General features: G+C 34.1%; 1 protein-coding gene across 1 annotated transcript in view; it reads right to left on the minus strand.

The window, feature by feature from the left end:
* Positions 1 to 616: 616 nt before the first annotated feature.
* Positions 617 to 27,344, minus strand: part of LOC115874191 (muscle segmentation homeobox-like) — a 114,221-nt gene continuing 87,493 nt past the window's right edge. Inside the window, exons 2-3 of the mRNA XM_030889290.1 lie at positions 5,520 to 5,707; positions 617 to 1,063 (exon numbers count right to left, since the gene is read on the minus strand). Of these exons, the coding sequence (XP_030745150.1) occupies positions 767 to 1,063; positions 5,520 to 5,707 (485 nt within the window). The 3' untranslated portion in view covers positions 617 to 766. The remainder of the gene's footprint in view (positions 1,064 to 5,519; positions 5,708 to 27,344) is intronic.

A 27,344-nucleotide genomic window follows, 5' to 3' on the forward strand; every position in this document is an offset into this window, starting at 1 on the left:
CGAAATGATAAATATTTTGCATTTTGCATTTTGGACTGTGTTAATACGTGTGTTTTGTTACTTTTTAAAATTAACTGGAGAAAAACTCAAAGGGGAAATTAAGTGTTGACCCAGACCATAGTTTACAGTTAATATTCGGTGCCCAGAGACAGCTTGCCAGAGACTATGGCCAGAGAGTTGTATTAGCCACAAATAAAGTTTGTATACTATCTTGTATATGATATCAAAAACTGGAGTATCTGTAAAATAGCAGCACACAATAGGTAAATAATAATCATATTGAATAATCATATTGATAAATGTAACAATAAATGCAATAATAAGTTTCTCGAGCTTGAAACACGGCTTCAAAGTAGGAAATCTTTTTTTATATCTTTTTTTTGGTATGTGGTATTGGTTGGTAATCACTTGTCACTCAAACTTTAAATATATTAATTTTCTGCTGTGCGTTCCAATTGTACCATCTTATTTCTTTATAAAATAAAATAAACTACTTTGAAAATAAAATGACAGACCCGTCTATCACTGCCAAGGATCTTGTCGCTGGACAGACTATAGTGTCGTTTACGTAAATAAGTTTTCTTGTCGCAAGTTGCAAATCAGCCGCGTTTTAACTGCGCGTATAGGATCCGCTTTATCCTAAACCGAAATGAAATGCAACGATTATTTGTGCAGCATCTTAAAAAGCACCATAGAAAACGCATTTTTTCCTACTACCCCTCTCTTACACTTTAGTCCATCAAAACAACACCTCCACCTCCATTAGTTACGACATATGCGGACTGGGACTGCGCATCCCTCCTCTGCTAGGCGATGGTAGGTGCGGGGGTGGAGGAGGAGGCGGCGGTGGTTGGGGCGCCAGCAGCCCCAGTGGCGGCATGCCTGGCCTGGGGCCTAACAACGAAGCGAGGGGGTGGGCGCCCGGCCCGAAGTAGCCCTGCAACGCAGGATGGGGGTAAAGCGGATGAGGGTGGCGGGACAGGGAGGCCATTTTCAGCTTCTCGATTTCGGCCTCTTGGAGTCGTTTCGCTTTGGCTCGACGGTTCTGGAACCAGATTTTGACCTGAAACAAAATATAGAAAATTATATTTCAATCAGTAAAATGCGAGTAAGTCAAATCAAAACAGGCAGTTAAATATAGTTTTAATTATTGGAAAACAAGGATGCGCAAGCAGTTTAGTACTACAGCAGCTTCAGTACTACAACAGTTTCACACAAAGCCACTTGTGTCAGCCGGTGCTCTCCACCGGTAGTCAAATTTAGGAAAAGCGTTGTTTAAAATCTACATACACAGAAGAACCACTTTGCGGACCACGCTGCTTTTAGCTGGGTGACATTCGGTCCTTAGTATCTCGTCCTTGCCACTGGTGCGACCACTTGATGTCAATGTAGGACACAAGTGGCTACGTGTGAAAGTGCCCTTATGAACGAATTCGTGAAGGTGGATATAGACTGAGCGAACATTGTTAAACAACACACGGGTTCGTTCAACTGTTGCACAAAATTTGTACTGCTGTTGACAAACTGTATCCTGATGTTCGCTCGAAGAATGTTGAAAATATCCTGGATAGAACGAATAACAAATCTCGAAGTATTAGAAAGAATGTGAAGGACCAAGAACAACTATTGACTATAATAAAACGACGGAAATCAGCATTTTGGTTGCGGAATTTGCGCCCGTGGTTTAATATGGGAGAGGCCAGTGCAATTATGCGTTTGGCTCAAGACAGGGAGGAATTCCAATGGATGGTCGCCAACCTCCGATGAAGAGAAGGCACATGAAGAAGAAGAAGATGTTCGCTCCCTAGGAGGTACAACAAAGAAAATATAAACCCACATTTCACAAAAATATCTTAAGTATGTATGCTGCAATGAAACAAGCTTGATTGCAACTATTTTGGTGTCAGTATTATGTATATTTAAAAGGAAAAGACTGGCGCCGGCATCATAAAAATATATCACATAGATATATAGATATAGATTTAATTGAAATAGTTATTGCATTAATTGAAATAGTATTGTTGTGCGTGAGTGAATATATGGAATGTCGAACATTTAATTTGTAAAAACATAAATAAACGTAATGGCGCATGCAATACCATAGCTGAAACTTTAGGGACTTCGCGGAAAGAAGTTGAGCGAAGATGTCGATTAATAATCAACGCCGCTTTTGACGCTTTTTTCTTAGTTTTCTTTTAACTAAAATAAACGCAGCAATATCTTGTTTGTTATTCATTTTGCTGTAACTATCATCACTAGTGAACAGCTGGGTATCTAGCTGCTTGTACAAGCAACTATTCGTCAATATCTGGGCGACTTTTTTCAACAATTATGCCAGCAGCTGACCAACTGTTGTTCAACAATATTTGCGTGTTTGTTCAGCACTATTCGAAATATCCTACATTCTATATGAAAGAAGGCAAACAATACATGGATGTTTTTAAAAAATCGATGTTTCAATAGCAAAAAATCCAATTTCTTCCGATCTTCAATTAACGTTTTATTTTATTGCTATGGTTATTATAGTTACTATATTAAACAGTAGAGTATATTATTGAAAGCTGCTAAACATGTGCGTCGACATGTGTAGAATTCAGGTCGGTATGACAATAGAATGTTATGCTCTTATGAGTTTTGGTTCCTTTGATTTCAACTTCTTTTGTGATTCTCTAGTATTTTTTTTAATTTTAATACTGTAACGTTTTTAATTCGTTACATGTCTTTTTTATATATAATATATGATGTCTGGCCTATCAACACCGGATTCCCTCTCGTTCAGGCCGGATAGTTTATTTGACGCGTAATTTTTACGTTCCCTGGTCGCCAACCCTGTTATCGTTCGACACAATCCTGTTACTATTCTGTGGAGGCGCGCGCTGTCAACATCGCTTCTGTCAACTCTCCGTGCTTAACCTCACTTTGTTTTGACGCTCTGTTGTATCCCAGCTTTTAGAAATGGTGATTATTTAAATCTTGCTGTATAATCTGAATCAGCTGCTATTTCAAAGCAACAGGTAAAGATGAAATATTATCCTTATAGATTCGATATTATTATTGAATATATTTTAGGGTAGAGTTACGGATGTCCCAACTTGTATTTGTGTTTTGCTGGCACGTTGGCGTCCCTTTTCTTTTGTCCTCCAGAATGTCACATGGAAGAAAGGACATGTTGTTTATTATTTATTGAGCCCTCGGAAGTATTTCGAGGTAGGTTTATTTTGTTTATTAGACCTTGTTTGGTTTTAAACAAGAGTTTCATATTTTTAGGGTCCAAGATACGGACTGTGTCCAAGGTACGGACTATTTCCAAGGTACGGACTATTTCCAAGGTACGGACTATTTCCAAGATACGGACTGTGTCCAAGTGCCACAGCGTGGATGTAGCTTGAGTCCCATGCTGCTTCGTTCCCAGCTATAAGCTAGTTAGTTACGGGTGTATCAAGTTATGGTGTCCTCATTCTGGCCCCTTTGGTTGTGTTGGATGGCGGAGTACAGAGAAATGCGAGACCACCTCACGATGTTACTGTTTTAAGCAGGATTGCATAAGGAACAGCTAAGTGTAGATTTAAGTTATAGTTTTGCGTTTGACATTTGAAACATTTGCAGTCTTAAACAATAATGTACATCTTAAATAATATCGTATAGACTATGTTGAGTGGTTAGATTGTTAAGAACATTCATGTCGATTTAGTAGTTAAAATATAATTTAGATCTTAGGTTTTATTGCATTATGTCTTGTAATAGTATTACTTTTTTATAGATATTATTATTGCACTCTAACATCATATAAAATATATCAAATTAATAAAGTAATGCTACATTTCATACATTCTCTTAAACTTTACATTTCTTGTATTTTATCATAGTCGTTTTCATGGATATTTAGTACAACTCTTACCACCACTTTCTTTGACATATAACCACTACATATTCACTAGAACTCTACAATGTCATGTATCAGCAACGAACATCATGAATGAATATAGTCATTAGTTTTAAGTAATATACAACTGTGTTTTCTTTCTCTGTACATGCCTGGCGCCCAATATCTATTTTTTTGTTTATTGTTCTTAATTAGTTTTCTTTCCAGTGAAATACCTTATCCACGACTGCTCTCCGATGAAAAGCTGCCGTTCGCAGTGGTAGTTGTTTAAAAAACGCTACAATACAAATTTCATTCTTTCCAATGTCTTGATTTTTAAAATGATTGTCCCACGTTAAATTTTCAGTGAGCTGCTGAATCAATCAGTTCTGATAGTTATTTCAGTATAGTAACTTAAGGTAAGTGTCCATTTGAGAGTATTACTCGCGCGAGAAACTCTCGATAGTAGTTCTCGCATGTCGATACACGTCTGCGACTACCTATCGGAGAATATTCATTTTACTATCAATAGTTTACTCGCAACGATTTGCTCTCAAGTGTATACATATTATTTTTAATAGCGGATAGTTACTTCTGAAATACGATTACGTTTCGTATTGTGATAGTTCTAGCAGAGAATTATTAATTTAAAATGGCTGCTACTCGCAAAGAGTGGTCAAAAGACGATACTTTAATAAGTATATACGAGGAAAATACAGTTTTGTGGGATACCATGGGATTAACTAACTGCACTTTTATGTTTCTTTCACACTACACATATTATTTATTCATTTATTCATTCACTAACAAATTAAATGAAAAATTACAAAAATACAAACTGAATCAACACATACTAGAACTAACGGAAAGCTATTTAAAAAATCGACCACAAAAAATTTGCATGGAAAGTATTGAAAGTAAAACTACCATGGCGCCATATGAGATACCGCAAGGAGGAAATCTACCACCTCTCCTGAATATCCTTTATACAAACGATCTCTGCGAACTAGCATTAAATCATTAAATGGCATCATATATAAATATGCCGATGATACATGTTTAGTATATACAGGAACAGATCAGAACATCCTGGAAACAAACATCAACAAAGACCTGCCAAAGTGCAAACATGGTGCTACAACAATCTCCTAACCATAAACGAGCTAAAAACAGAATATATGATATTTAAAACCACAAAACAAAAATTAAACTTACAAATAAAACTACAAAACCATATTCTACGAGAAACATCAAGAATCAACTATTTAGGGTTAAAAATACAAAATAATTTGAAATGGGATCCTCATGTAGTAAAGCTGAAAAATGAAAATATACGCACAATTGCAACTTTAATAAAAATTCAAAGAATGATACCAAATAACATGAGGAAACCTTATATCGTGGGCGTACAGCGAAAATCCACTTTTTTGGTTGAATTGGATTAAACACACCACTATGTCCAGTTTTTCAAGGTCTTTAACATGAAAACCCCATTAAGTCCAATTTCGGCACCCTTATATTATATTATCTGTGTGCAGTTACGTACTTGTTTAACAACCTCATATATAGAGCGTCAATGTACAAGTCTGTTCTCATACATGAATATGGTCAGCTTTTTTAATAAATATTACTATTTAATTTCTTATATTTATGTTACCTGGGTTTCAGTAAGTCTCAAAGAACTCGAAAATTCTGCTCTTTCAGCGATGCTAAGGTACTGCTTGTCCCTAAATTTCTTCTCTAACGCCAGTAACTGCTGAGTTGTAAAGGGCGTTCTAGGTTTCCTGTTCGGTTTATGTTTCCTTAGGTTGCACTTGATTTTAGGTGGGTCCCCATTAACATCCACTGAAAAATAAAAAATAAAAGTTATTGTATTATAAACAATTTTTTTCTTATAAAAAAATAATAATTTATATAAACTAATCCTTAACGGAAATATTTTTCTGAATTTTATTTTTTTTTCTTCAAAAAAGTCTTCTGGGTATTTCGCCACTATGAGAAAATTTTCCAAACTAAATAGTTATTTATTGCAAACACCGCTGGCGTTGTTTCCAACAGAGACCAATTTATCAGCAGTATTTTACTAATAAAATAAATTTGCTTAATGGACCAAAAATACTTAACGTTTCAGGATGTATATCTTCTCCCGTCGTGATATACAAAAACATTGATGAAGTGTTTTTCTATATCGGATAATACACCACAAAAGGTTAATCTAAACGAGTACTTCTAAAATACTTATACTTTGTTTACTAATAACCTTTATAAACAAGGCTAATAGTAATATATATGAATCTGAATTTGGCCCTTCTTTTTCTTCTACTACTTATTTGAGATCTAGTCGATCTGTTAGTTTTAAGGTTGCCTCTGTAGGAGGGAAACATTTTCTATGATGATGTTGTAACGTTTTTAGTTCGTTACATGTCTTTTTTTATATATGATATATGATGTCTGGCGTATCGTCACCGGATTCCGTATCGTTCAGGCTTGATAATCTATTTGACACGCTTGGCGTAGTTTTAACGTTCTCTAGTCGACAACCCTGTTATCGTTTCACTGCTCTGTGGAGGCGCTGTCAACATCGTTCCAAGATTTCGCTCTCCGCGCTGTGGTCTCTTTTTCTTGGTTTTGCCAGCTGTCGCCATCAGCAACCCGGCTTAGAGAAATGGTAATTGTTTAAATCTTGCTGCATAATCTAAATCAGCTGCTATTTCGAAGTTACAGGGTAGAGTTTTGGATTAGCCCAACTTAACTCGTATCTGTATTTTGTTGGCACGTTGGTGTTCTTTTGCTTTTGTCCTCCAGAATGTTGAATGGAGGAAAGGACAATTGCTTTTGTTTATTATAGAGCCCTCGGAAGTATTTCGAGGGTCCTATGGTTGGATGCCCTATATACGGGTAGTTTTCCTATGGACGGATGTCCAAGATACGGGTAGTTTTCCTATGTATAGATTGCCTCAGTATGGGTGTAGCTTAAGCCCCATGCTGCCTCATTCCTATTTCTAAGCCTAGTCAGTAGTTACGGATATTTTGGTTCATGGTGTCCTTGTTCTAACCCCTTTCATCGTATTGGCCATCAGTGAAGTCGACAGACAATGCAGAGATACAAAGATGGGTTTGTATCTCTTAAAATCTATCTTAAAACGCTGTTACTGTTTGAAGCATGATTGTCTCAAGAACGAGCAGCTAAGTTTAATTATAAGTTCTGGTTTTTCATTTATAACAACATTTTCAGTCTTAAAGCAGTAAAATACATCTCAAATAATTTTCTGATAGTGGTTATTATAATATTAAGAATAGTGGTTATTATAATAATAGAATAATTATAAATAGAATAACCAAACATAGATTCTAGAATCCATATACGGCTTGGAACATCTTCGATTTGGCATCATGTAAAATATAGCAAGTTGGGTGAAGTAGTGCTACCTTTTTTTTATATTCGTAATAGCTCTATCTATATTGTATTTTTCCATAGTCTTTCATTGAACATATTTAATATTATTTTTAACATAACTTTCTTTGACATATAACCACTATTATTACTAGAGTTCTGCCGTGTAGAAAGAACCTATTCTAAGAAGAATTGCTAGAGTTCTACCATGTACGTAAACACCATCATGAATAAATATAGTCATTAGTTTTAAGTAATATACAACTGTGTTTTCTTTCTCTGTTCATGCCTGGTGCCCAATATCTATATTTTTTGTTTATTGTTGTTAATTAGTTTTTTTCTCCAGTGAAATACCTTATCCACGGCTGCTCTACCGATGAAAAGCTGCCGTTCGCATTGGTAATGTTTAAAAAAACGTTATAATGTCCATTAAAAGATCGAATAAGAAGGGGCTAAGGCTGTCTCCTTGTCTAATTTTGTCCTAACGTATCATATTCAAGTTTAAATAAATTAATTAGATCACTATTAATTATATTAGGTTTTTATATTTATCCGCAAATAAACACATTCCAAATCCAACGTCCAATATATTCCGTTATTTAAACCCAATTTCTAATTACAAATAATAAAACTCGTAATTAATTACAGTTTCTAGGAAATATATATTCTCCATTCAAGATAATCCATTACGAAGTGAAAAAAGCTATACTAATAATTCTATCGATAGCTATCGTTTAATGGATCATTATATTCGTTGCTGTTTCTAATAGGAATCCTTAATTGCTTGTTTAATTAATACCATTGCAAATTAAAATATGGGCAATTTGTCAAAGTGATAATTTGTTTTTCTAATCGGGCTTCTACAACACGCTAACCTAATAATTCAACAACCGTTGTTTACCGCAGGCGAAATATTTTGTTGGAAATAGTTTTAATAACAGTTATTAATTAGGTTGATGGGTGTGCCGTTTCGATAAATTTTTGTTATAATGGTTGTTGATATAATAAAGTTATTAATTATTTTGACAGGTCCCACTAAAGTTAGTTTATTTCCGCATAGTAGAGATCTTCCGCATAGAAGAACATGGAATTACCTAATTATGAATATCAGTATAAATGATTATTAACATTTTTTTTCTTTGTTTAATTATAATTTATATAAAAAATTGCATATAAATAGAAAAAAAGCAGGGCCGCAAAATTGCAAGAGTCTTGCACGATCGGTCTTTGTCTTGGTCTTGTGTAAATATTGCACTGGTTGGTCTTGGTTACGTCTTATAGATGTAAAGATAGTCTTAGTACTGGTCTTGGTCTTGCTTGAAGTGTAAGACCAACCACTGTGTCGCTCATCAACATTTTAAAGATAAACTTAACCATAATTTCCATTTTTATAAAAAGGAAACCAAAAAGTTTTAATCAGAAGAAAAAGTGTCTCTATGTGAGGTAAAATGTCAAAGAGTGCAGAATAGTCAAAAACACTATTGAAAACACGAAAAAATTTGTTGCTTCCTTAAATTTATACAGGGGTACCAAAAATTGCTGGTCTATTTAACTATTTATTTTATATAAAAACTTCGTTATTTCAGATACAACACTTTTATATTTATATTTATAAAACATTTTTTAAATCAGTCGAAGCAGATTCAAATGCTCTTTCAAACTATATTAGGGTTTCCTATACCTATCTAGCTCAGATTTTGAACAAAGAGCAATTTTTCAATAAAATCGCAACCAAGAGTGGTAGTGTCGTCATGGCAAGTTTCTAGTGACAATTAGTAACTATTTTCAAAATCGAAATTAGTTTATGGACTATATTTAAATTTATACTGTTTACTTTTATTTAATTTACCTACAATAGTTTAATAAGTAATATTTATTAAATATGTATTTATTATTCTATCCAGAAAAACCGAGAAGTAGTTCTTTCTTTTATTTTACGATGACTTGTAGATATATGGATTTTCTATAAAAGAGGCAATTACAGCAAATTGATTTTCTTCACGTCCAACCACAGGTTTCTGCCCAATAGTTTTTTTTTATAAACTACACTACCAACTCTGCGAAATAGGACAAGTAGTTTTTCAAAGGAAGGCTTATCAAGATGATTCCTATTTGGATATCTTTGAGCATAAGCTCTTGAGGCCAAGAAGCAATTTTTCTCACAAAATAAAATCACTAGTAACATGTCCATTCGTTCAGCCAGCAGATACTACTTTATATTTCTTGATAAAATAATGAATACTTACTTATTAAACTATCGTGGGCAAATTTAAGTAAACTATTATAAATCTGAATAATAATGTCCATAAACTAATGCCGATTTTGAAAATAGTTACTAACTGTCACTAGAAAATTGTCATGGCGATACCAGCCATCTTGATTACCATTTTATTGAAAAATCGCTTTTTATTTAAAATCTGAGATAGATAGGTATAGGAAACCCTAATATAGTTTGAAAGAGCATTTGAATCTGGTTTGATTTGTTTTAAAAAATACAGGTTGTTGTATTTGAAATAACGAAGTTTTTATGTAAAATAAATCCTTAAAATAGATCTGTACTTTTTGGTACCCCTGTATAAATTTAAGGAAGCAATAACATTTTTCAGTAAAGTTTATTTCTTTACCTTTAAACTCAGCACAAGAATTAATTCTGAAATGTAATGTACAGGGTGTTCATAATCAATTATTCTATTGTAGCAAAATAAAATTACACTAAATCACCACAATACACCAAAACACTTTTACTTTTACACTGGACGCGCGTTTCGCTAACCATGTTAGCATCATTAGCTTATCAGTTTATAATCATCTGCTGATGATGCTAACATGGTTAGGGAAACGCGCGTCAAGTGTAAAAGTAAAAGTGTTTTGGTGTATTGTGGTGATTTAGTGTAATTTTATTTTGCTGTGTAACACCAAAGGTTCCAACCCTCAACTGTAATATTCTATTGTAGCATGCATATTTAAATATCCTTAAACATCTGAAAAACCAAAGATTTTAAACATATTTAACCCTTATAATAAATGCCTTTTTTGGTTCCAAGAATCCAAAAATGAAATAAAATACCGGGTGTGTTGCATAAGAAAATATATAACTCTGGTATGGATCTTAGTTCTGAAACACCCTTCAAAATTCAATTAAAAAATGTATATTATAAATCTGCTGATAAGCCTGGAATCTCCGGCTCCCGGAAGAATTCGTCTAGCGAGTAATAGCCAAAAAATAGCGAGTAATAAGTTTGATATAAAGAATTTCTTTAAATTAATCTTATTTTTTTTTGGTTTAAGTTCAGAGTGTTGAATTCGACCACCTCTTCTCAGTTTATTTATTAGACACCTTCTCCCAAATATTGATGTGTTGTGTTGTCGTACAGCAAGGCGAGAATATGAGACATCAAATTCATCTTTGTATTGAGGGTATTGAGAACTTCCCGCCGCCTGGATAATTCATCCTTATTTTTAATTGTAAATACAATGATTGAATACAAATACAAAGAAAAAAAATTCTCATAATATCCAATGACTGAAAGCATGGCCTACATGAATCTTTATAACCCCTTCCAGCCATTATTCTTATTATTTTCTTTTGGGCGACAAAAACTAAACTTAACTGGGGACACGAGACCATATGCCAACATAGATTGAACCAATCCATACTAGATTAATTTTACAGTTTCTCTAGACACTGTATCTTTTCAATTTTTAATCAAAAAATTTGCAGAGCTAATTTTTGAAATTACTTTATGCTAAGGTATAAAGGTAGCCAGTTAAATTGGTAAAAGTAAAGTATCATATTAATTTTCATCAAGAAACATTACATTTGAAAAAGATCTTATTAGAGTTATACTCTAGTTATCTTCTAAATGTATTCCAAACTACCGTATAACTGTTTTTTAGATGCGGTAATAAAAATTCTTCTGTCCCAAAATAAACCTGAATTCTTCACACTAGACGGTTGCAGTCTGTTTTTTAGGACCAAAAAAATATTAGAAAAGGAACAATGCGACTCTACGAAAGTTAAAAAAAGAGCATTCAAACACCATCACTACAACGTTTTTGTCGTTGTCAAACTCGTTTAGACAGAGGCATTAATAATATGTTGAAAAAAGATATATTATTTTCACTATCTTTCGGCTACTATATAGCGACACATTTGGTCTATTTTAGTTACTTCCAGGGTTAGGTTAGTAGTAAAATAATAATTAAATTTTACAAATTTTCTACAGTCGCAAACAATTTTTTTCTTTCATTAATATTTGCATTCCAATTTGTTTACGATTGGTGTTAACAAACCACAAAATTTTTAATTTGTAATTCAAAGTTTATCTGTAGATACCCTGAAAATAGATCGCCTGGATGGACTTTCGAAATCAACATTTCCAAATAATATTACAGTTGAGGGTTGGAACCTTTGGTGTTACACAGCAAAATAAAAACACTAAATCACCACAATACACCAAAACACTTTTACTTTTACACTGGACGCGCGTTTCGCTAACCATGTTAGCATCATCAGCAGATGATTATAAACTCAAAAGGAGTTTAATGGAAAAAATAAAAAACTTAAAAAGGAGTTTATAATCATCTGCTGATGATGCTAACATGGTTAGCGAAACGCGCGTCCAGTGTAAAAGTACAAGTGTTTTGGTGTATTGTGGTGATTTAGTGTTTTTATTTTGCTCCAAATAATACATTTTCTATTTTTTTTCTGTTGATTTTGTAACATTTACTCAATCAATATAGTATGTAAGCATTTCTTGGAATATATTAAAGTAAGTACTGTAAGTACTTCTTTAAGTAAACCGTTAAGTCTTGGCATTCCCCAAAATTGTTATACACTGTAAACCTTATATTAAATAAATGCATATTTTATCCAATGGTTGTTTTGATTGAGAGAGAGAACCTGGTATAGCGACCCTAGCAAACAACCCCCAGCTAGGTCGCGACAATATACTGACTTTCCTAAGTCAGAATGTGATACGTGTTAGTGGACAAACGGTAAAAGGAGCAACCACCAAACTACAAAATATAGCCTGTACAAATAAGTGGAGAATTAGACTTAACAAGTGCTGTCCACGTTAATTTTGTACATTTGAAAATAAAAGAAATATCTTCCATTGACCTGAACGGTATTAGTATCTCTGTATTAATATTGAAAATTGTTTGGACATGTTTTTTATGCAGAATTAAAATAGAAAGATAAAGCGTGAAGGGTCGTGAAAAATTCGAAATAAATATTGGCTGTTGGGATGTACTTTCAAGTTTCCGATAGAAAACTAAAATTAGTGATATACATTCAAATTTTTAAACTAGTCTTGATTTAAGGTAATTCAATGGAAATGAAAGAGTGACAATAAGACCAAAACAAAATAGAACGGTGCAGTGTTGATGCTCCATAGCATGATAGAAATGTCTGCTTTCACAATGATCATACTTTCAACAACATCTTTCCCTCAATTAAAAAATAAAATTTGATGCTGCAGGGAAAACCATCAAGAAATTTTTCAGTTTCACTCGAAAATTGAGGTTCTAACTCTGCTTCTATGTTATAAAACAACTATTCAAGCCTCTTGTGATCTGGGTGTTAGAATTACCATCTTTTTGGTGACATGCCAGGTGACCTGTGTGTGTTGGGTTTTTGTTTGCATCCATTTTGTTATTCTGTCTTGGTTCATTCTTTCAACGTGTTATTCCCAATTACACTTTCTTGACTTTTTTCTCATCTCACTATATCTTGTATTCTAGTGTTTCTCCGATGTGGTGGTTTCTCATCTCATAGTTTCAACCATATTCTTAATACTTTAAATTTTTTGGTCTCTGAAAGGTTTCTGTAACCAGAGATGCTCACGATCAAGTAGTTAAATTGAAATACTTGGTTAATTGTATGGTTGTTCGTTGCGAGTTTGCATTTTATTGGCTCTTTCACTATTACCATTGATTGTAGTGATGAGCTAGACTGGTCTTGGACTTGGTTTTGCATTAATACCAAGACTAATTATTGTTTTAATTTAATACTAATAGAGTTTTCCCGACTATTGCATAAAATTTTAAAGAACTAAATGATGATTTGATATAATATATTAAAAAATAAAAACCTTCTTCAGAAAAATGTTATAATAATCTCTTTCTTTAAATTTACATTAAATTACTTAAAATAGTTAGACTTTTATGTAGAAAGTAGCTCTCTAGTAATAACCTATTGAAAAATTGCAAACCTTCCAAGAGTTTTTCATGCAGCAAGACCAAGACCTGGTTTTGAATTATGTAACTTAGAAAACGCCAAGCTCTTTTAGACGCGCAGCGTATATGACGTTAATTTTCACTTAGCGCGCACTTAACTACCGATTTGGGCATTCTCATCTGACGCGCTTAGCGTCTTTATCCATTGCGCTAAGCGATTTGAATAATCCTCAATAAGTAATTGATAATTTACGACTTGGCAGCTATAAATATTTTTCAAAACATCGGAAATGTTGAGGAGAGTTTTCAACATTTCCCTCGTATAATAAGAATAATGACATATCCATAGAAAAATAGGTTGACATAACTCAACAATAGGTTATGAAATTCACGTAATATTGACATTTTTCATCGTTTCATCCACATTTGACTATTAGTAAACTATTAGATACCTGAGAAATTGCGTTGCTTCCTATATATGCTCAACGCGTACATCCAGAAAACGATTCGCACGTCAACAAGAATACCAAAATCGACTGCTTGGCGTTCCGCTAATCGCATAGTTTCGCTTACCGCTTCGAAAGTGTCACGTTTTTACATCAAAGTCTCAGAATTCGGGTCCTGGACTGGGCCCTGCGGCCTTGTCCGTTAGACAAATTTGTTTTATTAGTAAAATACCGCTGACAAATTGGTCTCCATTGGATCAACGCAGGGGTGTTTACAAAAAATAACAATTTTATTTTGTAGATCTTCTAATGGCAACATTAACATACCGTAATGGCGAAATATATATAAAAGACATCTTTTTTAAAGAAATATTTTTTAGATAAGGGAGAACAAGTAGTAGTTCAGATTTTAGTCTATTAAATGCAGGCATAAAGTGCATGGCGTCATCTGTAAGCACTCCAGGTTTATTATACGAGGTATTGGCGCTACTCATCCCTGATTTAGGTTACCTCCATCCATACACGCTCCGTTTTTTTTCCTACTATTTTCCCGTCCTAATAGCCCATTAATAAACCGCGCCGCTAAACGACGAATGATGAAGAGGGCCGCTCCGTATTTTGACGTGCACTTTGACAGGCAACAAGCCATAAATAAGGGCCGGAACGGGCCGGAAACGCACATATTTCGACGGCGAGCCATGCAGCCAGACAAAAGACGAGCGTTGCGGTTGCTCGGCAGACCGCGATTTCTAAATATATGATAGGCGCGCATAACTCATGATTGTTAATAAAAACAATTGTGCAAGTCGTGAAATGTATTTTGACTTTAATTTAAATCTATTTTGTAGACAACAAAGTAGATTTAAAATAAAAGGGCAAAAACACGAACAAAATTCATCACAGAACTTTAATACGCTGATGACTGCGCTCTAGTTGCAATACATACATACTGCCACATGATACTGCGATTACTCGCTGACGAGTATTTGACACGCATCAGAAGATGGTCACGCAAGGCGTTTTATTTCATGAACTTTTCTGTGACTGAAAAGCCTGATACGTGATGTTATCTGTCTACCGTACTCCGGACATTCAAAAACCTCATGCTTTGTTGCCTCTTTACTTTTTGGTTTCGCTGTTAACTAAGTTTACAATTCTTCTCCATTCCGTTCTATTGTGAGCTGCTTCTTCTCACTCATTCTGCATGCCAGTTCCCTTTAAGTTTTCGTGGAAAATATCCTTGTACCTTTTGAGTTGTCCATCCGGTCTTCTCTTACCGTCTACAAGCTCACTGTATAGCAGAGATTTTGGTATGCGATTTTCTTGCATTCTGCATACGTGACCAGCCCATCTTAAGCGGGACTTTGTAATCATAACTTCAATACTCTCGCAGTTAGCTTTTTCGAGGACCGATACGTTTGAAAGATGATGGAACCATTTGATTCTTAAGAGTTGTCTAAGATGTCTCTGTTGCAACTTGTTAAATGCGTTCATGTGTCGGCGGTACGGCACCCAGGTTTCGCTTCCATATAACATGGTGGGAATTATTATTGCTCGGTACACTGCAAGTTTCGTTATTGTGGTTAAATCATGATTGTAGAAAACCCTGTCTTTTAATTTCCAGAATGTTCCTGAGGCGCTGTAAATCCTGTGCTGAATTTCAGAGTCGATATTGGCCTTTTCCGAAATCAAACTGCCGAGGTAATTGAATTCCGCTGAATATTTCAATAGTTCTTCTGTGATTTTTATAGCATTGTTGTGATCTTCCGGGGGAGTGCGCATGATTTTAGTTTTATCGACTGCCAACACAGGAAGTTAAATACCTGGGAATAACCCTGGACAGTAAACTCCTGTGGAACAGGCATATTAGGAACACTACCAGCAAAGCCATAAAGGCTCTCATGATATGCAGAAGACAGGCCGGAAATAGATGAGGCTGCTCCCCTAACATTTTGCGCTGGATGTATACCATGATAGTAAGACCCATGATTACTTATCGAGCAGTTGCCTGGTACACAAAACTAGAGCAACGGACGGCAAGGCTAAACCTATGCAAAGTCAAGAGACTAGCATGTGTTTGCATCACAGGAGCCATGAGAACCTGTCCAACAGCAGCAATGGAGGTCATTCTAGATCTAACACCACTGCACATTGTCATTGGTAGATATGCCAATGCGACAATGATTAGAATGGTCACTAACGGAATTAGTACTGGGAGAATTGTCAGATCAGGGGCTTGGAACACCCTCAAAAGGAAATACCACTCCTGCAACTCCCAGTGGACGATATGCCAGAACGTACAACTTTGACAAACATGTCAATGTAGTATTGAGCAATAAGAAGGATTGGAAGAGCGAAACGCTTGCCCAGCAGTTAAAAGACCATACCATAACTTGGTATACTGATGCTTCCAAAACCAATACGGGAACAGGGATCGGAGTGTTTGCGCCGAGAGCTAATTACTCCGAACCAATGGGCACTTACCCTAGTATCCTACAGGCAGAAATCTACGCTATCGAGAGATGCGTACAACTTATCTTAGATAGGAACTATCGGAAACAAGAAATAGCCATCTTATCTGATAGTCAAGCAGCGTTAAAGGCGATCAACTCAGTATCAATCGATTTGAAATTGGTCAAAGAATGCATAGAGAAGCTGAATAAATTAGGCAAAAAAACAAAGTCCTCCTACACTGGGTGCCTGCTCACCAAGGGATAGAAGGCAATGAAAAAGCAAATAATCTAGCTAGGAAAGGAGCGAACACTCCACTAACTGGACCAGAACCGTTCTGCTTTCCAAGTGGTAACCAACTCAAGGCGGAACTCAAGGACTTGGAAGATTCCATCCGCTACCTGGAATGGAAATCTTGCAATGGTCTAAGACACTCGAAGAAGTTTCTGAGGGCTTATGATCAAGAAAAATCACAGATCTTCCTGGGTCTGAGTAAGAACAATCTTCGGATTGTCACGGGGTTTTTAACAGGACACTGTCTCCTCAATGAACACCTCAGTAGATTGAAACTAAGAAGAAACGGCGAATGCAGATTCTGTGAGGAAGATGGTGAAACACCAGTACACCTCATCACTGAGTGCGCCGAGACGACAACCATTCGTGCCATGAATTTTGGTACGACTGATATTGGAGATGGAGAACTACCCTCTATAAACCCGTCCCAGATACTGGCTTTTGTCAAAGCCCTGGGACTGTATGATGAGTTATGATTCAAGAAAGGGGGACACAATGGATCTGTAAGGTCGAAGTGATTAACCCCCCTCCCACTCATTCTAAATTCTAAAAAAATTCTAGTTTTATCGATGTTCAGCTTAAGTTCCAAAGCCTCGTATACTTGGTATATGTGTTCAACATTTCTTGCAATTACTGTAACCTATTTGCAACTAGAGCACATTCTAGTTGCAAAAATGTTACAGCAATTACAAGAAATGTTGAACGCATATACCTAGATACGAGGCTTTGGAACAATGCTATAAAAGAATCGTAGAAGAAATATTGGAATATGTAGCGGAATTCAATCACCTTAGCAGTTTGATTTCGGAAAACGTCAATATCAACTATGAAATTCAGGACAGGATTAGCAGCGCCTCAGGCGCATTCTGCACAGAGAAAACACTACCATATCTACAAAGATAATATCATTACGCCAACGATACACTACTTTCCCCAATCTTCGAGTATATGAGTGTTTGAATCGACATGTATGATATTGCTTTGGAATATACACTATCACTGTCTCAAATATAAGAATTTATTAGTTTCCAATACATCATTTAACGGTTAATTGGATTTCAATAGGACTGTATTTTTTTGCAAATATTAAATGATATTGAATGAACTTAACCTTATTTGAAGCAATTTGACTTTCTTGAAATTAACCTTTTATTGTTGTTGAAGGGATTTTACTTTCATGTTTAAGCCGAATCAACAAATTTAATATATTACTATATTTAATTTCATACATTTTTATTATTATTTAAATAAAGTGTTACATTTGATATCATAATAAATGACCTTATATTTTCTTCTTCTTCTTATTAAACTAAAGTTGGCCCAAGGCCACCTAGGCACTAAACAACCATAAAAAATATCACAGTTTCAACTAATGCAATTGCTAGTTCAAGTTTTTTCTTTTTTCAGTGTGTTTTCCCACTCATGTTCAACCTCTGAGTGGTTTGGTTGACAAAACAGCAATTTGCAATGCTAAGTTACTGTCTAAAATAACGAGAGGAAAAATGATTCTGATTTAATAAATACTAAATATAATTTACTAAATATATGTAGGTATTCCTGTGTATATTTAAACTAGTTTACCTTCAGGCAAATTTTCCGAGCTCTCGAATATAATAAGTATATCTTCTCGTATAGTGTCTCTAGTAGGTACCCCACGATTCTAATAAAGCGTCCATTGATTCTTCCGTCCAAAAGATTATATATTTTCCATTTCAATCATCAAAACAACACCAAAAAGAATAAGTAAAATATATTTTTAGAAGGCGTCCTGCCGCTATAAAATACCAGCAAACATGTGATTCTCCCACTCCATCCAAGAAGCACCACAAGTATAGTATAGTCGTATAAACAATATACAAGCGTTGGGCGAACGATAGCATGTCACTGAACAAAATTTACTGCGTTCGGTGTAAACCTGCGTTATATTTTACATGACAGTTAAATTATTGATTCGTTGTAAGGTAAATTGTGCTAAACTATAATATGTCTAATATTTGTAATGTATTAAATAAAAATGTAACTGAAAAGTTACGTTAAAAGAATGGATCGTAAATTTTTTGAAGTGAAAAAAAATGAATGGGTATAAGTTAATGCATAAATTTGTGGATTCCGCATTTTTCCAAAGAAATTAAAAGTTCTTTGGCATGACGGATGCAAGAATGAATGCTAATTATGTATATCAGAAGCGTAAAAACGATATATTAATGCGTATCATGAAACCGTTAATATTTATTATGTCTATTACGATTATGTACCTAAATTTAACAATTTCTGAATTATGAAGTTTTGATTTTGAAATGTTAAACGAAAATTTTGTAATTTCCAGACTTGATGTAATCTCATTTAATACATCTATAAATGTTAACTTGAAAACTTATGTCAAATATTATTAAGTATCACAGTTTCCACAGAATGGCATCGTTAAATAAAACCAAATGCATCGAAATTAATTAAATTGAATTCTTTAAGTGATATTTTCAACAGTCAATAACTAACGGTTGGTTTGAGGTACATTGTATGTATTCAATTTTTGCTTAGAATTGAAGGAAAAACCGAAATATGCAATAATATACAGGGGGTTCCATTTAAAAAAATGAAACTTTGATGTACCACGACTTTATGACCGACCCTGTATACTTAAATTTATTACCCGCTAATAGATATATAAAAAGCCTATAACTGTTATATAACTTTTTGCGGTACCTCTTATATTTTACCTAATAATCGACGGTTTCTATACATATCAGCGACCCTGTGTATCAGTATGAACTTTCAGCGTTCTGGGTGTATCGTTGTGAACTAGTATTTTATTTTACTGCCAACGTCAGCTGTATTTTTCAGCCAATTAGAAATTGTTTTTATTGTAATATTCTTACAAATGTTTTACCCTGCACCCTAAACATCTCAGTTTTGCTGTGCTTACGGTCTCTTATGGTAATAAAATCTTTACCCGATTCTTGTACTGTAATTTTTCTTCTATTTAGAAGTAACACACATAGCAATAAACTCAATTCACTTCATCAATGATATCCAATGAGAAAAGTACAGTTAAGCAATTATGGAAATGTCTAGCGTCCAGTAGTGAATAGTAACGATCGAACTTGCAACGGACATCGACAGGGGCAAAAAATACACCGGCCATTTCGAGACGTCAAAGAAAACAAGTCATATGGTACCTCTAAAGCCGAACCGCCGCTATCTTGAGACTCATTAGTTCTGCAGCAGTACTCTCTAACATCGTATGAATAGAAAATAGGATAGGAAAGAATTTCCTGCTATTAACGAATTCTATCCTAATACGTTTATGTTCTGTTTTTATGTTAATATAACAAGTTAAATAAATAATTTTGAGATAGAGAATAAAATATATGCTATAAATGCTATTTAACAAAAGGATCATGGTATAATAAATTTCATTGAACAGTTGAAACAGGTGTTGTGTCAAATCTCCACCTTTGTTTATCAAACAAGCCTGTCGGTTCTGTGTTAATAAATCTCCGTCAAAATTTTACTTCTATTAGGATTTAAGTTAGATAGTTATCAGCTGTCATTTTAATTTACAGTTACATTGTATTTTCTGTCGCAATCTTCCCTGATTCCTTGGACCGAACTTTTCTTAAATAGCTTTATTTTTTCCATTTCATCCATTGTATATTTTGTTTAGTTTAACTATTTTTAGTAAGTGAATTTTAGAAAATGTGTATCTTTTCATAATGCAAATCTTCTATAAAATAGGATCCAATTTTCCATATTTTGAGTTTAGCCCTCATCAAATCTGGACTAAAAGAATTAACTCAAAAATAGTCCACTCCTCAACCAGAACTTGTCTATTTCATAAAGGTCGTTAAGATTTCTTCTTTGTCCATAATAAACTTTACTCGTTTTTTTTTCTTATATTTTGGTCAATAATAACCATTATGGATAAGCATTATAATGGAAAAAAAACTACTGTGTCTAGTTAGTTTTGAAATAACGATCGCTGATATTTCCCGTATAATTTTACTATAGAATGACAGCAATCTTTATTTCCAAGCCATTTCTGATCCCGTTTTTTTCTGTTTTTGTCTTCAACTTTTGATTTTTAAATGGCACCCTCGGTATATTTCTAATTTATTCGATAGAAAATGACACTCTGAATAGAATGACTTGTATGTCAACTTTTGACATTTTCGCATATGGTTTATTTGAAATTGTAACATGCGGTTCATAAGGACAATTTGCTTCCAAATACCAAGTGTGTGGTATCAAAGTATTCGTAAAAAAATATTTCTCCAAATATGCTAACGAGCCACCCTTGTTCCATTTAAAAAAATTGAGATATGATTAAAAATACGATTTGAGCATCTTTTAACCAGCCTGGACAAGACACAAAAAACATTATTAGCCGATCAATTCTATTTTTCCAGGGCTCCTTGATTAAAAATTAGTGTTTTAACACAGCCATGGTACTCTAGATTAAAATTTAAAATACGATTTTTTAAGCGAAAATATCAAAAGTTGACATAATATGATATGTCATTCTACTCAAAGTGTCATTTGCTATCGAATAAAGTAGATACACACCGATAACCTAACCGAGTGCCATTATCGGTGCCATTTAAAAATCAAAAGTTGTAGTCATTTCCGGTTAAACTGGAAGTTACCAAAAACAATTGAATACGTCAATCGATCCTATTTTATATTTAATACTAACATACCAAATCTCGTTTTTTATCTGAAAAAAATAAAAAAGTTACAGGGGTGAACCACTTTCGAAACGCACCCGAGACGCACCCCATATCATAGTTGAAATGATGAGAAGCAACTAGTCTGCACATTGTATAATACTAGCAAAATTAGCGAGAACAAAGTAATATAATATATTGAGTATTAACGTTCTTCGTCGTTTGAGAATCCAAAACAGTAAGAACTAACTGACAATGATGACTGTATTATCTGTTGCATACTAGAATTTATTTTTTAGGTTATTTTTTAAAAATTAAAAAATATACCAAATATTAAAAGTATAAAACACTTCGCAGATATGAAATTTCATTCCTATGATAAAAAAAATCATGCTATACTCATCTGAATCGAATGAAATACTAAAATACGCGTCCAACTTAAGTTCCGAACAATTCATAAAAAAGATTAAATTAAACTTACAAAGTTATGCAGTGTCAATTATCAAATCTGATTATGATGTATCTCATGATGAACATTTAATGCAAGCTCAGTTAGGGGCACCCTTATATCTTATTTGTAAATATGGATATTTCACATTAATATTTTAACTATAGTCTATGTAACGCAAGAATAAATAGGAATGACAGTTGTCTATTATTTTTATTAAAAGATGTTCTTTCCTTATTTTGGTTAATGCCATCTATTAAAATCATCTACTCTATCGCTCAACTATACTATAACATAGAAAATAATCCTAATTTAAGTCTAAATTTCCAATTGAATTAAAATTATTTTCAAACATCTCGTGCAACTTTAAGGAAGTAATTTAAGAAGGCGATAAAATAAATATAAATGATATGTATCTTAGTGTAACTATTCCCTATAAGGCTATATATTTAATTCATTTCGCCAATCAGATCCAACAAAAGGAAATGCAGTAAAGCAATTATGGAAATGAAATGTGCCCAGCTGTAAAGAGTAACGATCAGATTTGTAACGAACCTCAATGGGCAAAAGTACTGCGGTCGTTTACAGTCGTCAGAGAAATCAAGTCATAGGTATGGTACTTGTGTCGAGCTAGCCCACCGGTATCATGAGACCCATTAGTCCTGAAAATCAGTGCGTTGTGGTTGACGTGTACTGCGGGTTAACAAAACTCGATACACCTCATATGGACTTACTGCAATGACTAGGGTTGGGTTTTGGAGTAAATTAACTAGTTGATAATATAGAACCATACATTTTTCACATTTTTACATTCTTTTTGCTTCTTTTTTATATAACAATGGAAAATGTAATAGTGCGGTAATTTTATTTTTTGTTGATTTTTAATTATTTATAGGCAACGGCCCAGCTACGTCGAAACACCGGTTCCCATTAGAACACCGAAGTTAAGCGACATAAGGCGATACTAGTGGATGGACGGGTGCCCGGTTCGAAACTCTGTATCGTGCTGTTGTCCAAAAAAAGGCAAAAGTGTAAACCTCCACTGCTCATTCACGCCGCGCCGGTTCGAGGCCGGATGAGATCGGATATCTCGTGAGTAAGAGTCGATTTAGACACTTGCCAAGTCGGTAGGCCATTGACCATGATATGGCTGAGGACCGCGGTTCGGATTCCGCGTAAACAAAGTAGGCCCCGTTCAGATTAGCCCTGGCAGCAAAAAGGAGACGTTATCTGAAATCTTTACTTTAATTATTTATGATTAATGAGGTTATAATGAAATAAAGTTTCAGCTCAAGTGTAAATCTGACGTTTATATTATATAAAAGTGCCAAATTTACAAATGAAGGGGTAAGAAGCAAAAGCGACTAAGCGAAATTTTGGATCAAAGTGACCTAGGTGCAGATTCCTCTTCTAGGAGCTCGGTTCTGTTTGGTGCAAAAACTACCTATGTGAAAAATGCAAGTTAGTGTCATCTTTTAATGGGTAGAAAAAGTTCCGAATCCAATTTAAGCAGAAAATAATTTAATATTACAATTTGCAATAACTGCCGGATTTTATTCCTCATATCTACCACAAACTGTATAACGGCAGCTACAGACGTTCATGCAGACTTGACAAGTGTACTTGTGCAAGCGTACTTGTACAAGTTTGCATTGACTCCACACAATACAAGTGCACTTGAATAATTTTAGTCTGGTTTTAGTAGGTAAAAATGGACGAAAAAGACGCGCTAGCTCTTGCGATGTTCGTGATTCTGCTTAAACAAAAAGAAAAAAAGAAAACTCGTCGATTTTAGTGTAAAAAATCGCTTCTAAAGAGGAATATTTATTCGCATACTAATATTTTAAACGAATTAAAATTTTACCCTGCTGATTGGCATAATTATTTACGAACGAATGAAGAAACATATTTTAACCTGTTATTACTGGTTAACCCTTTTATTGAAAAGAAATTGTTCTTAAACTGTTTATTTTTTTACAAACGAATCGCGGTTTGCAGTTTTATGAATTTCTTGCAATTTTGTAATTATTAACTTTTATATGCAGCCTCTCTTTTGTTTTTATTATGATAGTCCTTTGATTTTATTTGCCATAAACAAAGAGATTATAAATGCTAATGAACTCGACCAATACCTCGCGCATACTTTTTTCATATTCACTAGCCATTTTTATCTATCTTTTGGTAACAAACAAATAAGAAACAAACACACACGCTCAAGATTCTTATACAAGTATGCTTGCACAAGTACACTTGTCAAGTATGCATGAACGTCTGTAGCCGCCTTTAATGATTGCTATACATTAACAAAAAATTGAACGAAAGATAGAGGTCCAAATCGTACCTTCCCTCTGCAGTTACACACCTCAAGAACAAGAATCAGATGACAGTTTATTATTGATGAAGAATAACTGAATAACAGAATCAGATGACATTTATGATTAGAATATAAGCGCTGAGAATTATTATTTTTAAATGAATGTTTATACCATTTAATTTCTTTTTAAACTACCTGTCAATTGGCCTGCCTAAGCGACTTTTTTCTGCGAAAAACTACAAATAAATAAATAAAAACTTGATTATATTGAAAAAAACAAATAAGAGAGTGGGGGCTGGGGGGGGGGTGGTCGATTTTTCAACCAGAAACTGTTAAAGCAAATAGATAATATGTAATGATCTAATGTATACAATGTATAAACTGTATGTATCATTCAATGTAAGAAAAAAGAATAAGATGTAAGAAAAAGAGCAATTTTGATTATCTATGTTAGCTCTCTACTCAAAAATATGCCCATATCAAGTAAATATCGCATCCTATGAGAAATGATCGAAAATATACAGGATATGTTAACAATTTTAGAAAATATCATCCGAGCCGTAAATTTGGTGTACTAAATAAAAAGAAATAAACGTCACAGATACATTTGTTTTAATATTTTTAAATTTTTATCACACGAAATTTGCATAGAAAATGCTTAGACGACAATAATTATTGCCTATATGACACACAGCGAACTCAGTGTTACCAATGCTCACTGGTCGAATATTCAACCGTTTACGTTAACTTTGCGCGCCAATTCGACCAACAAAGATGATTGATTAAATGGCCAAGGCGCGCATAGAAATAAGCCCCAAGTAACATTTTAAGTTCCTTTAGGTTATATATTCTCAAGGTTAGTTATATAAAGGTTTAATAAATGTCTCATTGGTATCTTACAGTGTTTTGATTTATATAAGTGTAGCGTTGGTTACTTATCACTAATAGTAACCTTGAAATGTTGTTTATCACTTTCCTTATAACACTACAGGTTCTTGTTACTAAAGGTGCTCACATCTATTTTATATAACTTCTGGTATTAGGTGTTATAAAGGTACGCAAGATATACACTATATAACTAAAGGTGTTATTAAGAACCATTATGTAACCAATAATACTACAAGTTATATAATTGTTCCCTCAAATCGTTTTTTGCACCTTTCAAATGTTTGCATGCTTTATATAACCTGTAGTTACCGAATATCAAACCTAATGACATAACCTCAAATTTTTAATATAATCAAAACAAATAATATATTAGAAAGCAAGCAATTCGGTATTATAATGAATAATAAAAAATTAAACTGGACAAAACACAAAAATACATCTACGTTCAAAAGACAGGTTCTTCAGAATTTAAAAACAATTAGGAATAATCCAAACCTCATTCAAACTACATCTACCAATATTGAAAGCCAACATGCAAATTTCCCATCCACAAGCAGAGATCAGGATTAACCTGAGATATTTCCAACAGAAAGTTGCCAAAACGATCAGGAACAGGAAGATGCCTGGTTAAGGCATTCTCTAACATAAGAGAATGGGCTTTGGGCTTTAACATTACACATTTTGCACTTAAAGAGATTTTTTCTATAGTCAATTCATTCATAACTGTTCTACCAAAGTACCAAAGGACCCTAGAACTCTTTTGCAAACTCCTACCACTTTAAATATAGATCAAATTGAACCAAAACAGTATTATTTCAATTTTATGAGGTTATGTTTTGTTTTCTGCACATTTTCTGTCAAATTGCTGTAATGTCAAACTTCGTTCACAGGGAGTCGCTACAGTCGACACCACGGGTTACATAAAGGTTTTCTGGGTGACTAAAAGTAGCCATAAACACCCCGGCATTTATAATAGTGGTAATTTGTATCACCTTTAGTTGTATAAAACACTAAAATTGGTGTTTTAAATAACCCAAACTCATTTACGCAACCTTAAGTAACCAAATTTATATAATGGTTGATGAGTATGTTATAAACCCTAAAGTAATATATAGCACTTTAAATATAATGGACGCCATTATTAATGATGTCTTCATTTTTGGCTCCAATGAGTATTTCTAAGATAACGTTGAAAACTGGTAGAAAACTATATTTTAGCCAGTTGCCAGTTATTTCTATGTATTAAAAAAGTCGTATGTTCTATTATTTATATTAATAAATTTGACTTTCATTACAAAAATTTTACCATATTTTTTTTGTTTATAAAAAAATCTATTAAATAATTCTGCTTTTGGGGGCGCATGTGTTTTTTGGAGGTAAAATTGATTTTCACACAGTACATTTAATATCGCATATGTATTTAGTACTTAGGATAGGCACAATAGATGTTATTAAGCCAGTAATTTCTATAAAGTCATATGCATAACGCAAACGCTTTTGTAGGCTATGACAGGGATGGCGTCATTTTGTCTCTTTTGTTTCTGGTCTGGATTATCTGCGTAGGACAACTTGGAGCAATAAGATCATATCTGCTTTTTATGTTAAAAAAAGAGGCAAATATTAAAGTAGTTAGTCAGAAAGAAACAAGTATATTTCCAAAAAATGCGCATGCGCGATATTTATATAGAGGTAGTCTCTGGGAACCTTCTCAACACCACTATATAACTATTATATACCCTTTTTGCAGTTTTATAGCGGTAGCTCGATTGGATATATAAAGGTGTTGAGAAAGTTTTCGGGACTTTGGTTGCACAACTTGAGTGTTAAGGGTTACCATAGGAACAGTTATAAAAGGGACCGTTTAGGGCATATAAGTGTTATATAATGGTTACCAATAACTCACGACAACCATTCTAGATGCGTTTAGGTTGTATAATATGGTGTTGGAAAGTTTCCTAACACACTTATAAAACAGAAAATGCTTCTTGGGAGCATAGCAAACAAACTGGGCGATAATACACTTCCACGCGACTGATTAGTTGGTTAAATTAAAGTGGTCGATTTGGCGACCATCTATAGGTCGATGGTTAAAGACCAAATCGGAAACGCTCAGAATTTTTCATACGCCTTAAACTTTGCAGGCTGTTTTCTCACAATAAACATTTCGTTAGTGGGGCCGTTTTGCTTTTAACCCCTTCAAATATCAACAAAGAGCTAAGACTAGCCAAACTAAACGCTCAGTCAGGCGGTACTTGGGGCGCTTATGAGCCCAAAGGTATCGTCGAGACTCGTCTGGGAATGCCTAGGTCAACTGGGAGCTCTGGCCGAAAGAACAGAATTAAATTATTCTATGTGCCGGGCCACATCGGCATCCAAGGCAACGAAAAAGCCGATGAGCTAGCT

The sequence above is a fragment of the Sitophilus oryzae genome, unplaced genomic scaffold (assembly GCF_002938485.1).
Source record: "Sitophilus oryzae breed Bouriz unplaced genomic scaffold, Soryzae_2.0 scaffold_1241_pilon_pilon, whole genome shotgun sequence".
In the NCBI taxonomy this organism is placed as follows: Eukaryota; Metazoa; Arthropoda; class Insecta; order Coleoptera; family Curculionidae; genus Sitophilus; species Sitophilus oryzae.